At 37.4% G+C, this 12,173-nt stretch overlaps 2 protein-coding genes across 5 annotated transcripts; both read left to right on the plus strand.

Annotated features, from left to right (window-relative positions):
• Positions 1-50: 50 nt before the first annotated feature.
• Positions 51-3,734, plus strand: LOC306823238 (insulin-like growth factor-binding protein 6). Its single transcript, XM_079342686.1, has 4 exons — positions 51-2,119; positions 2,653-2,681; positions 2,775-2,894; positions 2,988-3,734. Exons 1-4 carry the CDS (start codon positions 1,807-1,809, stop codon positions 3,087-3,089), a joined length of 564 nt encoding a protein of 187 aa, XP_079198812.1. The 5' UTR covers positions 51-1,806; the 3' UTR covers positions 3,090-3,734.
• A 1,185-nt stretch (positions 3,735-4,919) lies between these two features.
• Positions 4,920-11,672, plus strand: LOC306822206 (phosphatidylinositol 5-phosphate 4-kinase type-2 gamma-like). 4 transcript variants are annotated; one of them, XM_079341065.1, is made up of 11 exons: positions 4,920-5,271; positions 5,360-5,457; positions 6,697-6,793; positions 7,285-7,434; positions 8,945-9,091; positions 9,307-9,345; positions 10,278-10,391; positions 10,467-10,722; positions 10,822-10,925; positions 11,126-11,177; positions 11,563-11,672. In XM_079341065.1, the coding sequence occupies exons 1-11, from the start codon at positions 5,122-5,124 to the stop codon at positions 11,583-11,585; spliced, it is 1,230 nt and encodes a 409-aa protein (XP_079197191.1). In that variant the 5' UTR covers positions 4,920-5,121; the 3' UTR covers positions 11,586-11,672. The 4 variants fall into 4 exon arrangements, with proteins under 4 accessions (XP_079197191.1, XP_079197188.1, XP_079197190.1 ...); XM_079341062.1 differs by having other exon boundaries at positions 10,822-11,177; XM_079341064.1 differs by lacking the exon at positions 11,563-11,672 and having other exon boundaries at positions 11,126-11,349.
• The last annotated feature ends 501 nt before the right edge of the window (positions 11,673-12,173 follow it).

Consider the following 12,173-nt stretch of genomic DNA (forward strand, 5'->3'; position numbering starts at 1 on the left):
GCATGTTTGTCTTTGTGAGTTCACGTGGTGCATACAAACCATAGTATACAAACATCAAAATTACATGTTAAGAATTTCGTAATTCAAAAAGCACGAACACTTTAGTTTTTGTAAAAGTCAATTTAAATAGACATGTAGCTTAAAAGAAATTGAGTCAGAAAGAAACATCAAAGCATCATATTTGATAAAACAATTTTAATTTTGAACCAGCAAGTTACTTATTAGCGAAGGATGTTATTTTTCTTTTATAAGAATGAATGTTAATTTAACTCAATTTATAACGTATAATAAGTGGCACCATAAGAAAAGAAGACAGCAAATAAACATTCTTAATTACATATCAAATATACATCAAATAAAATAAGTGACAGAGACACACAGACACTAAGTGTTGCTTTCCACATCTTTTCTCTGGCGAGGCAAAATTAGCGCGAAGCATAAAGCAAAAGAAACACGCTGATCTTTTTGATTTTTTTTTACCAGACGTCCGACGGTAAGTGATGCAATATGGCAATTTTATTTGCAATGTAAGTCATTTCTCCGTTTAGTCTTCAGTTATTTATTTATTTACCATTTTTTCTTTCTCTTTAAGTTGACATTTCTTACTTCAGCTCAAGTGGTATTGAAGTTAAGTAAATACATTTCTGAAATCCAGGTGGAGATAAATTCATGTTCTACCTCCAATTGTATCTGAGACAAAGTGGTCACAAGCTGAATATTAATATATCATGTTAGAAGACAGGTTGTCAGATTTTGAGATCCTGTCTTCTAATTTAATCTGTTTGTGACTCACAGATGGTGGAATTTGCTAGGTGGGACTCTTTGCTCATGGCTATTAATGTCTTAGTCATCCAACCTTGAGTGGCACTCCTTCAGCCTCTCCGTGTCGGCTGTTTCCTCTCAATCTTTAGCCCTGCAGTTACAGACTATGAAAACATGCTTACAGTGTTTGTTTTGTGGTTGCTATTTAAAGAAAAGTCATAGCAATGACCCAAACAAGGACAACGAGCTGTAAACTGATTTAATACTTTTAGTCCTGTTAATGTAAATGTGTTTCAATTTCACAAAAACCTGTTATTTTTGAGAAATTAAAAAGACCATTACCATTAGAATTATTTTGCTATAAAACGTTTTTTTTCCTGAACAGGTGCTCTTATTTAAATGATACTCATACCATAATACGTTGTACAATTTCAAAATCCGCTGCACAAGATGATAACATAATGTTGTTTACGATAGAGCCATTAATTGACTGATTATAAGACACAAAGTCAAATAAATTCTTTGTAAAAGATCTCAAAGTTTGAAATAACTCTTATATGAAGTGCTGTCATTTAAAGAGTGAATGGTGAATTGTGTGTTCCCTGGTCAGTTACATGAAGTGGTCACCTCTGTAAACGATCAGTGTGGAAAAGCCAAGCAATAGAGCAGCAATCATTTATGTCAGACTGTGTTCAGAAAACATTACTAACCTGCGAAGATGAAAGACAAAAGAAGGTATGAGCATGCGTGAGAGTTTGTATGTACATGTGTGGGGAAAACGGGGTGTGCTCGGTTATGTGGAAATGTGCAGGAAAACAAACACGTACCCTCCCATACCTTTCCCCACTTGTTTGGGCTCTTTAAAAGCTGCTGCCAGTGGTGTCTGTCAGCCAAATTATTACTCTGTCTTGGCTTCAGCGATTCACATCCACCTTTCAATACCTTGACACACTGCAGTAGCTGGATCAAAGAACGAAAGTCCTGACAGAAGATTTTTGGAGACTTGGCTGCAGCTATCTTTTAGTGGACAACTTTTAGAGTGAAATGCTTCTGTACTTAAACATCTTAGTGCTGATCCTCCTGCAGCCAGCTCTGTCAACTCCAAGACCACAGACCACGCGGTCCAGAGGATGTCCCACTTGTAAATCAAAGCCCACACCGAGTCTTGAATCTGTAGACTCAAACTCCACTGCTCTGGCTACTGGAGACCCATGCGGGGTCTACACCAGGAGCTGTGCCAGTGGTCTACGCTGTGCTCCTCAAGAGGGCGAGCTGAGGCCACTCCGAGCCCTACTAGAAGGAAGGGGAGTCTGCAGCAACACCAGCAGTATCAGCCCCACTGAGAAGATCCAAACAGGTAGGCATAGTACTGTGTTTGCAAATAAATTTGTGAAAGTCATTTTTATCAGATTTTTTCATGGATTTTTTAAAACAAACTCTTAACATTTGCCTGTTTATTTGTGGGGTTACTTACATTTTGCTTTCATCACTGCCTGAGCCTTCGATTATTCTTTCTGTAGTGTAGAGCTTGAGTTTGTAAAAATGATGCAATCTAAACAGAGAAACCCACCAGTGATTACATAAACAGTCTTTCCTCAGCCCAACTGCTCATTCAAGTCAGACAAGCTGTTGCAGAGATCCATCGGAATAAAGAGATGGAGAAAAAAAAACACCCCTGCTTGGAAGATTTTGTTTTTATGACTTGGTGATCACAGTGGTTAGTTTCTTTTAGACAGATTCTAAAAAGCCTTCATAGTGTTTTAGTATTATTTTGCAATTTTTAAGAAGTTCATAAAAGTTGGGGGTGACTATAAAACAAAATAAAATAAACATTGTTTTGCATGGTATTAGCAGATCAATTCTAAAAATGTTATCTTTAAATGTTCCTAGACTCAGCACCTACTGAGGATCCGAATGAGGTAAAGAAACCATTGTTATCTAAAAATCATTTGAACACAAATGGCATGAACACAGGATTGCACTAAGTTGTATCTGACTGTCTCTTCCTGCAGGCTCCTTGTCGTAAACTTTTAACTACACTTATCAAAGGTCTTAATGCCCATTTGTTTGACCCACAACATGACATCTACATGCCCAACTGTGACAAGCGGGGTTTCTTCAGAAAGAAGCAGGTGAGTTTGGAGGTGCTGCAACCTAGCTATAAGAATGATTGCAGACCTGTGTTTGTATTTCCAGCTCTGACTGTGTTTGTTCTGTGTGTGCAGTGCTGGTCCTCTCGAGGGAAGCAGCGTGGAAAGTGTTGGTGTGTGAATCAGAATGGCATGCCAGTCACAACCCCAAAGCACAAGGGCCATCTGAGTTGTTAAAACAGTTTGAAGCCTGGATCGAGGCAGAAGAAGCTTTGTGACCGACATGAGATAAAGATGAAGGAACAACACACAGAGTCTCAAGGAGCTCAGCACGGTCTTATACATTTCATTGTCCAGAAGCCAAAAACTCTCCACCAATAAGACGCTGTATCAAAACCAGGAGTAATGTTGTCTCATTGCGCCCTCTACTGAACATTTCTGGACCATAGTACTTAGACATTTGTTTTAAAATTTACTTGTGTACAAGTTACAAGTTGTTCATCTTATAGTTTCAGCACTTCATCTTTTTGAAAACAAAAAATTCATGTCATCAGCCAGGTATCAGGAGGCCGTTTGGATCAATATATGTACTAAATAGACTTTCTCAGTATTTTTTCATCCACTGTAATTGTTTTAATGGCAGTTCATAATCTCTGTTCATCCTATTTATGCTACTTCTATAATGTATTACTGTATATTTATGCTAATATTCCTTTTAATAAGTAATTTATCATTACTCACGGATGAGAACAGGTAGTCCTACGAGGTACTTTTCAATTAGTTTGTGATGCAGAATCAAAAGGGGGCTTTACTTTTGAGATTGTCTTTTTGGGGAGTTTCATTTTGAAATGTTGCCTTTGGAAATTAAATATAAGATAAAGACTGGCACTGATTGTTAATGGATGCAGATGTTGTTAAATGTTTTTCTATAAAAAAGTGTTTTTTACTGAAGATTGAGAACAGTGTCTTATGGTATAGCTGAAAGAATAATGCATATCTTGTTTACCTTCAGATTTCCCAACACACAATCATTTTTGTTGTCTACTGTTCACTTGTCTTTGCATCTGGGAAACAGTTTTCAAACCTAAATCATTGCAGAATATCAGCATTTTAGCTTTCTACTCTGAGCATGATATCAGAGAAAATGTTGATTAGGTGAAAAGGGTATAGATAGCTATCATGGTCAATAGATAAAATGTAACAACAGGCCTAAAAAGTCCCTAAAATATGAATATCAAAAATGACAACAGTTCAACTTCATATTATTAGTATTGAAGTAATAGTTCAGCCATTGAACATGTGAGATGGGATGTCACCTTCATAAAAATAACGAAGAGGAGGACCCAAATGCAGAACACAAATATATTTTAAGTAAAAGGCACATTAAAAATTGCTTTCTTAAAACAAATACAGTCCACCAAAATCAACCAAAAAATCCACAATACTGGAAGACAGAAGGAAACACTGGTGAACATGGGTAGGGAGACGATACAGAAGGTAGGCTTTCAGACACAGTTGAGACTAACACAAAACAGGAGAGGACAATTAAAGTGAAGGGAAACACATCAAGGCTGGAAGAAACATGAGCACATGATAGAGGGGGGAGAAACTACAAACTAGAACAGGAAACACTCAAAAAAAAAACTCAGGATAATCCTTGAAAAATACACAGGAAACAGAAACACAATGATACAAATAAAATAAAACAGGAAATTACAACAAGGAACAAACAAGCTAAAGAAGAGTGAATCGTGACATTTGGAAGATACATCACAAGCAAACAAGATGCAATATAAAAATGTCTTCATACATAAACATACAACTTTAATGGTAATATAACTTAATATAATTTCTGTACTATGATTAGTTTAATTATCATTATAAGCATTAGTAGTAGTGATAGTAGACGAGTAGAAGTAGGTCTAGTCCTTTTTGTGACTGTTATAACTAACTAACAGGCAAACATAAACTGGTAATCCCTTGTTAAAACTCAGTCCCACATCACAGATTCTTTGCAGCCTGTTGTTTCATCATCATATGACTGTGTTACTGAATTTGACCCAAGCGCGTCGGTGTTGCCTTCAGGGCTCTCCTGCACCTGTTGTGTTTCTGTGTTGATTTATTTTTCAGTACGATAACCTCCAAAGTCTGAGTGAGGAGCAGGAGGAGGTGCTGTATTACCTCTCTACTCTACGACAGTATACAGGAGGACGCAACGGATGACAACCAGAGTCCCGAGACACAGACAAGAGTAAAAAAAAAAGGTGCCATGTCTTCCCCAAGTGCCACTTCTAACCCCCTGAGCATCCTGGCGCGTAAGAGGAAGACTAAGAAGAAGCACTTCGTCCAGCAGAAAGTGGAGGTTTTTCGAGCCAGTGATCCCGTGTTGAGCGTGTTGATGTGGGGAGTCAATCATTCGGTGGGTGCTGATTTATGAGTCTAAACATGATTAAAAGGATTCGTCTGTGAATTTCTTTATAAATGTTGTATTCATTGATCATATGCAGATTAACGACCTGAGCCAGGTGCCCGTACCTGTCATGCTGCTGCCAGACGATTTCAAAGCCAGCACGAAGATCAAAGTGAACAATCACCTCTTCAACAAGTACTGTGCTCCTCTTCTTACCTGCTGGGAACTTTCCCCTGCAACTCCCTGACACATCCAACACATTGCTTTTTTATACCTTTTTTGCTTTTTACCCTTCTTGGTTTATTTGCAGCCCTCTTTTAACAAACACCAGATTTGCTATATCCTTAAATTAATTCTAACACACTTTTTTACCTTACAGTACAGATGACACTAAAGCGATGAATTCAAGAATAGTTTTGATTCAAGGTCATGTTTAAGAATGATAGCTGAGTTTTGAATGCAGCATTATTTTTCTTCAAGTGGGGTTTTTTAGACAAACAATAGAGAATAGTTCAGCACATGGATCAGAAAAAAAGTTATGTCTGAAAGTGAATGATTTAATAATTATTTCTGTAAGTCTACATTGTCTGCCTGAGGTTCATGTTCTGTATGGATGGAGTCTAGAAAACTTGAGTGGCTCTCAATAATCCTTTAATCCATTGAGGAATCCAGGTCGTGTAGGGACTTATAAACAGAGGTGGCCAGAACAATAAAATATGCTTTCTTTCTGTTGAAGTGCTTTTACTTTGATGAGGTTTCTCTTAAGTTTAAGTTTCATTTCGCTTGATATGAGAACCCTTTATTTATTGCAACACCGCAGGATGTATGATGCTGTTATGAGTTGTGATTAAAAAAACTGGCAGATATGAAAACACTGAAATCAAACCCACGCACATGTTAAACTGTTTGTGTCATCAGGTAGAAACGCATTAGTAGTTGATAATGAATAATTATGATTTCTAACTGGTTGCTATATTTCTTTATTTTATTCAAGCCCATGCTGACATAGGGTCTTTGAGTCTATGAGTGGTTAAAAGCAGCAAACACTTTGGCTTTTGGAATATTGGAGTGAGAATGAAAATGGATGATGTTGACTTTGTATTTTGGTGTGGACCCCATCACATTGGCTGTTCTGCTGCCACTACATGTTCTGCTGACAGAGCTGAGCATAGAGACTCTGCATAATATACTTAATGGCATAATTTGAAAATTAATCCAATCATTTTTTTCTGCATCATATGTTCAGTAAAGTTGTAACTTACCCCATTGTAACATTGGTCATGCTCCACATAGGTTTAAATAGTTTTAGCCTATTGGTTGTCTTGATTTAGAGATTTGACCTTTATCTATGCATTTGACACAGTAACGGGTTTGATAAAATTGTCTTTGAGTAGTTCTGCTGTCGTTCAAATTGCATTATTGTGTGTTCCTCAGAGAAAACCTCCCAGGACAGTTCAAATTCAAAGACTACTGTCCGCAGGTGTTCAGAAATCTGCGAGAACACTTTGGAATTGAGGACCAAGACTACCAGGTATAGTTTTGAAAAAAGTTCTTCAAAGCAACTTTTATCCTGCAGAAAAACAACTCCATCTTCACAAAGTTAGGAAGGGAGAATGAAGTTAGCCTGAAAAGAGACACTGACTTTTTAAAATACAAAACAGCCAAGGTTTTCATTGTGTTTTTCTTTCTTTTCTTTTTCAAACCAGACACATGCCTGTATGAATTGATGTGCTCCCTTTAAAAATTTGCATTTTTTTTGTGTATTTTTTGCATGGGCCAGGTGGCAAACAAAGTCAACCTCCCCTGCTTTGTACACATTTGCTTAGCAGTCATTCACTTAATGTGTGTCATAACGCATATCCACTTTTGTGGAGCGCCTTTGTGGGGAGAACTTTTTTTCTTCAACAGTAATAATCATAACAAACATATAGTTGTATTTCAGTGAAAATAAAGATACCAGTGTAATGAATGCAAGAAGTTGCAACCTGTTATCAGTGATATCGTCCACCCTCTTTTCAACAGGCATCTCTTGCCCGCAGTCCTCTGTTTAAAGACGAAGAGGGGCAGTGTGTGGGGCTGCTGCTCATATCATACGACCGCACCTTGGTAATTAAGGAAATCTCAAGCGAAGAGGTGGAGGAAATGCACAACATCCTCTCTGAGTATCACCAGGTAGGACCAACACAGTATGGAACGCGTCTCTCATGTCTAAAATGTCTTTGATAAAAAAAACACAACGTTACCTTGATGGTCATTTTTTTAGTTTGTGATTAACCCCTTTCATCAAAAAATTTGAGACTATGTTCTATGAGTGACATTTTTTTCCTCTCTTTTTGTCATTTTCATTCAGATATTGTGGGAGAAATGTTCCTCCTTTAGTGAGAACCCTTGTTGCCATGGCAAAGGCTTTCCAATATCAAAGAGTGTTTGAATTTTAAGTTTTTCCGCTACAATTAATGATCAAGGCCAGAGCTCTTGTTTAAACATGACAATTTGAGTCTATATTGAACACACCCAGTGTCATGACTGCATGTTTCGCCTGAAACAGGTCAGACAGAAGGCAAGATGCACTTTCTACAGACATTAAATTTAACAGAAAATAATACATGCTCACACATAAAAGAAACGGTTCTGTTGTGGATTTCCACATCTGTTCTGGGAATGTAGTTAAGGAGATTTGCATCCTTATTGATCATTTGTAGTAGCAGACATTCAACTCCCCTTAATAAGAAAATTACAGTGTTGCTAATTACATGACTATAATGATGGCCCAGTTCCATTCATGTGTCCCAGTAAGCAACAACAATGATTTAGCAGATAACACAATAACATGCTAACTGGAATCCAGGCAATCAATATTCATTATACACAACAGTTTTTTTCCTCCTGTGGCATGTTAAAGTCTTTCATGTAAATAGTCTTCACTTAATTTAAAATGTTTGCATGTGAAAACACGACAAACCTTTTCTCACGTGATCTAAAGATTTAACAAAAGGAAAAACAACCTATATTAATGGATGGCTCGAGGGCCAATAAATATGTTGCATGCATTATCTTTAAAATAAAGCCTGACTTAAATTGTTTATCTTACAAAAAGATTGGATCACGCGTTGTTTACATCCCAAGCAGAAAACTTCGCTGTTGAAAAATGAAGCCAATCCCAAACTGCAAAAAGTTTCTTTCGTGTCCACTTTCAACTGGCTGCAAAAAAAACTAACTTTAACAACAGAAACAAAAATGGTTACAGCCTGGTTCAAAAAAGTTATTCTAAATAGCAAAAAAATGTTATTGGTTCTTGTATGACTAAGCCATTTTGCTAGGTTGAGAGTTATTTAGAATAATGGGCAGGAGTGATTTGACTGACTGTTGAAGCGGTTTGCAAATTGGCCTGCTTCAGCTCTAACTCTTTGCCTGTTCCTAAGTTGAATGAAAGCTTGATAATTGCTACATAGCGACTACCATTGTTGGGCTTCAAATCTGTTTAAGCAATAGGTGATGTCGCTGAGAGTATGTCCATGTTCTATGCAATCTTTGTGACATCCATATTATTGTGCGAGTAGTCCTTCTCTTCCCTCTCGATTCTGCCCAACTTTTAAAACTCTGCTGTTCACGCCACTGGGTTTATGAATTTCCTTTATTTTTGAATGAAATGATTTGACTTTATACTGTTGTTCTCCTCCAGCATATTGTCACCTGTCACGGAAACACGCTGCTCCCTCAGTTCCTGGCCATGTACAGAGTCACAGTGGAGAGCGAGGATACCTACCTGTTAGTAATGAGGAACATGTTTAGCCATCGTCTGCATGTACACAGGAAGTATGACCTCAAGGTAATGGTGTAGGAGGCCTGGGGCTACTTCAGATGAGGAGTCACAGTTTTTTAGTCTTGTTAAGAAGTAAATGCTGTCGACAAGAATTTTTGACGAGACGAGAGAGCATGCTAAAATATTAAAATTGAAAAAAGGAGACAATGATCTCATTGTATGACAGTTATGTAGATGCAGCAGTTTTGAAGAAACTGACAACCCAATTTTTCTTTACTCAGGGCTCTGGGATGTCTCGTGAAGCCAGTTTTAAAGAGAAGGTGAGGAATAATGTGGTATAGTGAGAGAGTTTAAAATGTGGTTGTCTTTGTTTGCCATTTAAAAGAACACATTAATAGTATTAAACAATCACATTTACCTTTCATTTTAGCTCATTGAGATTAATTTCAGATAAGGACAGCTCTGAGTTTCAATTTAACTCCATATCTTTGATTAAGTTGTGCCAGGTTAGACATTTAATTACAAATCAAAGTTACATGTAAAACATTTGTGACACATATTGCATGTTAATGTTTCTGTGACAAATTGATGCTATATATGTCAAACAAAAAATTAGAAACTTTAATAACCTGGTTGTGAATATAATTAATATAAGGACTATAATTGCATTCAGACGTTATGAAATTAAGTCCAGGGGGCATTCTATGGGCCTTGTTGTTTCCTACAAAGCAGCCTTTCCATGTAATGTATTATTCAAACTGTGGGAAGAAAAAAAAGACCAATGTAAGGAAACTGTCTCTCTTACCCAGGATTCAAGGAAAAGTGAGTCATGGTTATGAATCTGGAAGAATTCAGTGTAGTTTATCTCTTTGAACTGTTCTCTCAACAAGGAACCCGTAATGCGTTTCAGTGAGCTGCAGCTGCGCCAGCAGTCAGTCTCATCCAATCACATTGACCATATTGTATTTAATTGCTGTTTGAACATTATGACAAATCGGATATTACATTTTCAGAACAGTTATAAAATGAAACTTGCCAAACATTAGATTTTAAGTAGAATCTGAACCCCTCTAGAGAAATGCCTTTAATCCCTCCAGCTGTGTTGATTTGGAATACAATATTTGGGACAATATATATTGACGTGAATCTATAAATTGGATGGCTGTTTGTAAATTGATGCTTTTGAGTAATCTACCTTCCATTATATACGTATGTACATTCACAGTAGCTGAGCTTCACTCTGTGTCTCCAGGTAAAGGAGTTGCCTACTTACAAAGACGTCGATTTCAGGAATAACATGCAGAAGGTCTATGTAAGTGATGAGGAGAAGGAGAAGATTATGGACAAACTCAACAGAGATATTGATGTAAGAAAACTACCTTAATGCAACATGTGGCCATTGTTTTGTTTGGGATTTAATGTTTGTGTCTTCTTGCTTCAGTTTCTGGTGCGTATGAGGATCATGGACTACAGCCTCCTGCTCGGCATTCATGACGTTGAGCGGGCTGAGAGGGAGGAGGAGGAGGAAGACATGGAGTCAACTGACGAAGATGAAGAAGAAGATGAAAATGGCTTGGTTCCAGCTTCAGGCTCCATCTCTCCTGAGGGCATCGGGGGCTACATGAACTCCTTTAAACCCATGGGTCCCGGGGAGTTTGACCCTTATATTGATGTGTATGCTATCCAGTGTGCTTTGGGTTAGTCCTCTGCTTTAAAACACCCAAACACCATGTCACTCAAGATACCATCATATGCCCAAATTAATTTCACTCATATGGTACTGTGAATCCCTCCAGGTGCCCCCCACAGGGAGGTATATTTTATGGGCCTGATTGATGTGCTAACACAGTACGACACCAAGAAGAAAGCCGCTCACGCTGCCAAAGCTGTCAAACACGGGGTAAGAGACCAGCGCTCTATAAAGGGGTTGTTAGCATATGCTGTCTTTAGATCTCCATTGTTCAAAGTGTATTGGGGCGCTTTGATTTTCTGTTCAGATATCTCTCATTCACTGTGTCTGTGTCTGTCTGTCTGTGTGTGTGTGTGTGTGTGTGTGTGTGTGTGTGTGTGTGTGTGTTTGTCTGTATATTTGTCTTGCAGGGAGGAGCAGAAATCTCAACAGTTCACCCTGAGCAGTATGCCAAACGTTTCCGTGAGTTCATCACAAAGATCTTTGCCTAATTAAAGGATTTGTTTTAGGTCATTATTTGAATATTTACTCTAAAACGCTGGTGTCATCACAAATCAACAACAACAAGCATTTAAATGTGACTGTTAATTTTAAAATGCTTTGAATTAAATTGAAAACAGTCTTTTCAATGAATGGATGGATGAACAGTTAATTAATCTCGAATGAAGAATTGGAATAAGCATTACAAGGAAGGAAGTATTCTTTGCAAACTACTGTCAGAGGGTTTTCTTTAGCTATCACTTAAGCTAAAGAACACTGCTTTCACTTTGAGTAGAGGCACAAGATACGAAATGATGCGATGTCACCAAACATCGAGACAAAAATGTATTCTTTCCCTCTTTTCCAGACTGTGACGACACTTACCTTTGATAAACTTATTTAGGAAAAAAAACGTGCCAAATCTAGTGCTTCAATGAGAAACATGAAGTGATCATTTCTGGCATTATATGAATGTGACCAAAAGCAGATTAACAATATATTGTACAAATATAGATATATGACTGAGAACCAGCTGATAAATGCAGCTTCACTGTATGTATCCATGTTTTAGAAATTAAATGTTTTGCTTGATATATATATATATATATATATATATATATATATATATATATATATAGATAGATAGATATATATATACATATAAATCAAGCAAGTAATAAATTGAAAACAGCTAATCAATGTCTGTGTTATTGTAATGTGCTATTAAAACCTTTGGCTGGTTGAAAAGAGAGACTGCTGTGTGTCAGCAGTGGTTGAATGATATTAAAAAAAAGTGTATTACTTCGACCTAGAAATAACTAGGTCAAAGCTTGAAGGGGCTTTTTTAATAAAAACTGGTCTGATCCTGAAGATCTCACATTAGTTCGCTCGTTGAGTGTCAAGTGATGCAAATGCCTGCTAGATCCACCTTGAAACATGAAGCCTCTGTGCACCAACATATGGGATGTAACCGTGTGC

Source organism: Symphodus melops (assembly GCF_947650265.1).
Source record: "Symphodus melops genome assembly, chromosome: 4".
Lineage (NCBI taxonomy): Eukaryota > Metazoa > Chordata > Actinopteri > Labriformes > Labridae > Symphodus > Symphodus melops.

Excerpts from the sequence above, each read along its gene's own strand:
- LOC306823238 (XM_079342686.1), top strand. The coding sequence starts at position 1,807 with ATGCTTCTGTACTTAAACATCTTAGTGCTGATCCTCCTGCAGCCAGCT. Across the intron at positions 2,120-2,652 it reads CACTGAGAAGATCCAAACAG|ACTCAGCACCTACTGAGGAT; the intron begins GTAGGCATAGTA and ends AAATGTTCCTAG. Across the intron at positions 2,895-2,987 it reads GTTTCTTCAGAAAGAAGCAG|TGCTGGTCCTCTCGAGGGAA; the intron begins GTGAGTTTGGAG and ends CTGTGTGTGCAG.
- LOC306822206 (XM_079341062.1), top strand. The coding sequence starts at position 5,122 with ATGTCTTCCCCAAGTGCCACTTCTAACCCCCTGAGCATCCTGGCGCGT. Across the intron at positions 5,458-6,696 it reads AACAATCACCTCTTCAACAA|AGAAAACCTCCCAGGACAGT; the intron begins GTACTGTGCTCC and ends TGTGTTCCTCAG. Across the intron at positions 11,178-11,562 it reads GCAGTATGCCAAACGTTTCC|ACTGTGACGACACTTACCTT; the intron begins GTGAGTTCATCA and ends CCTCTTTTCCAG.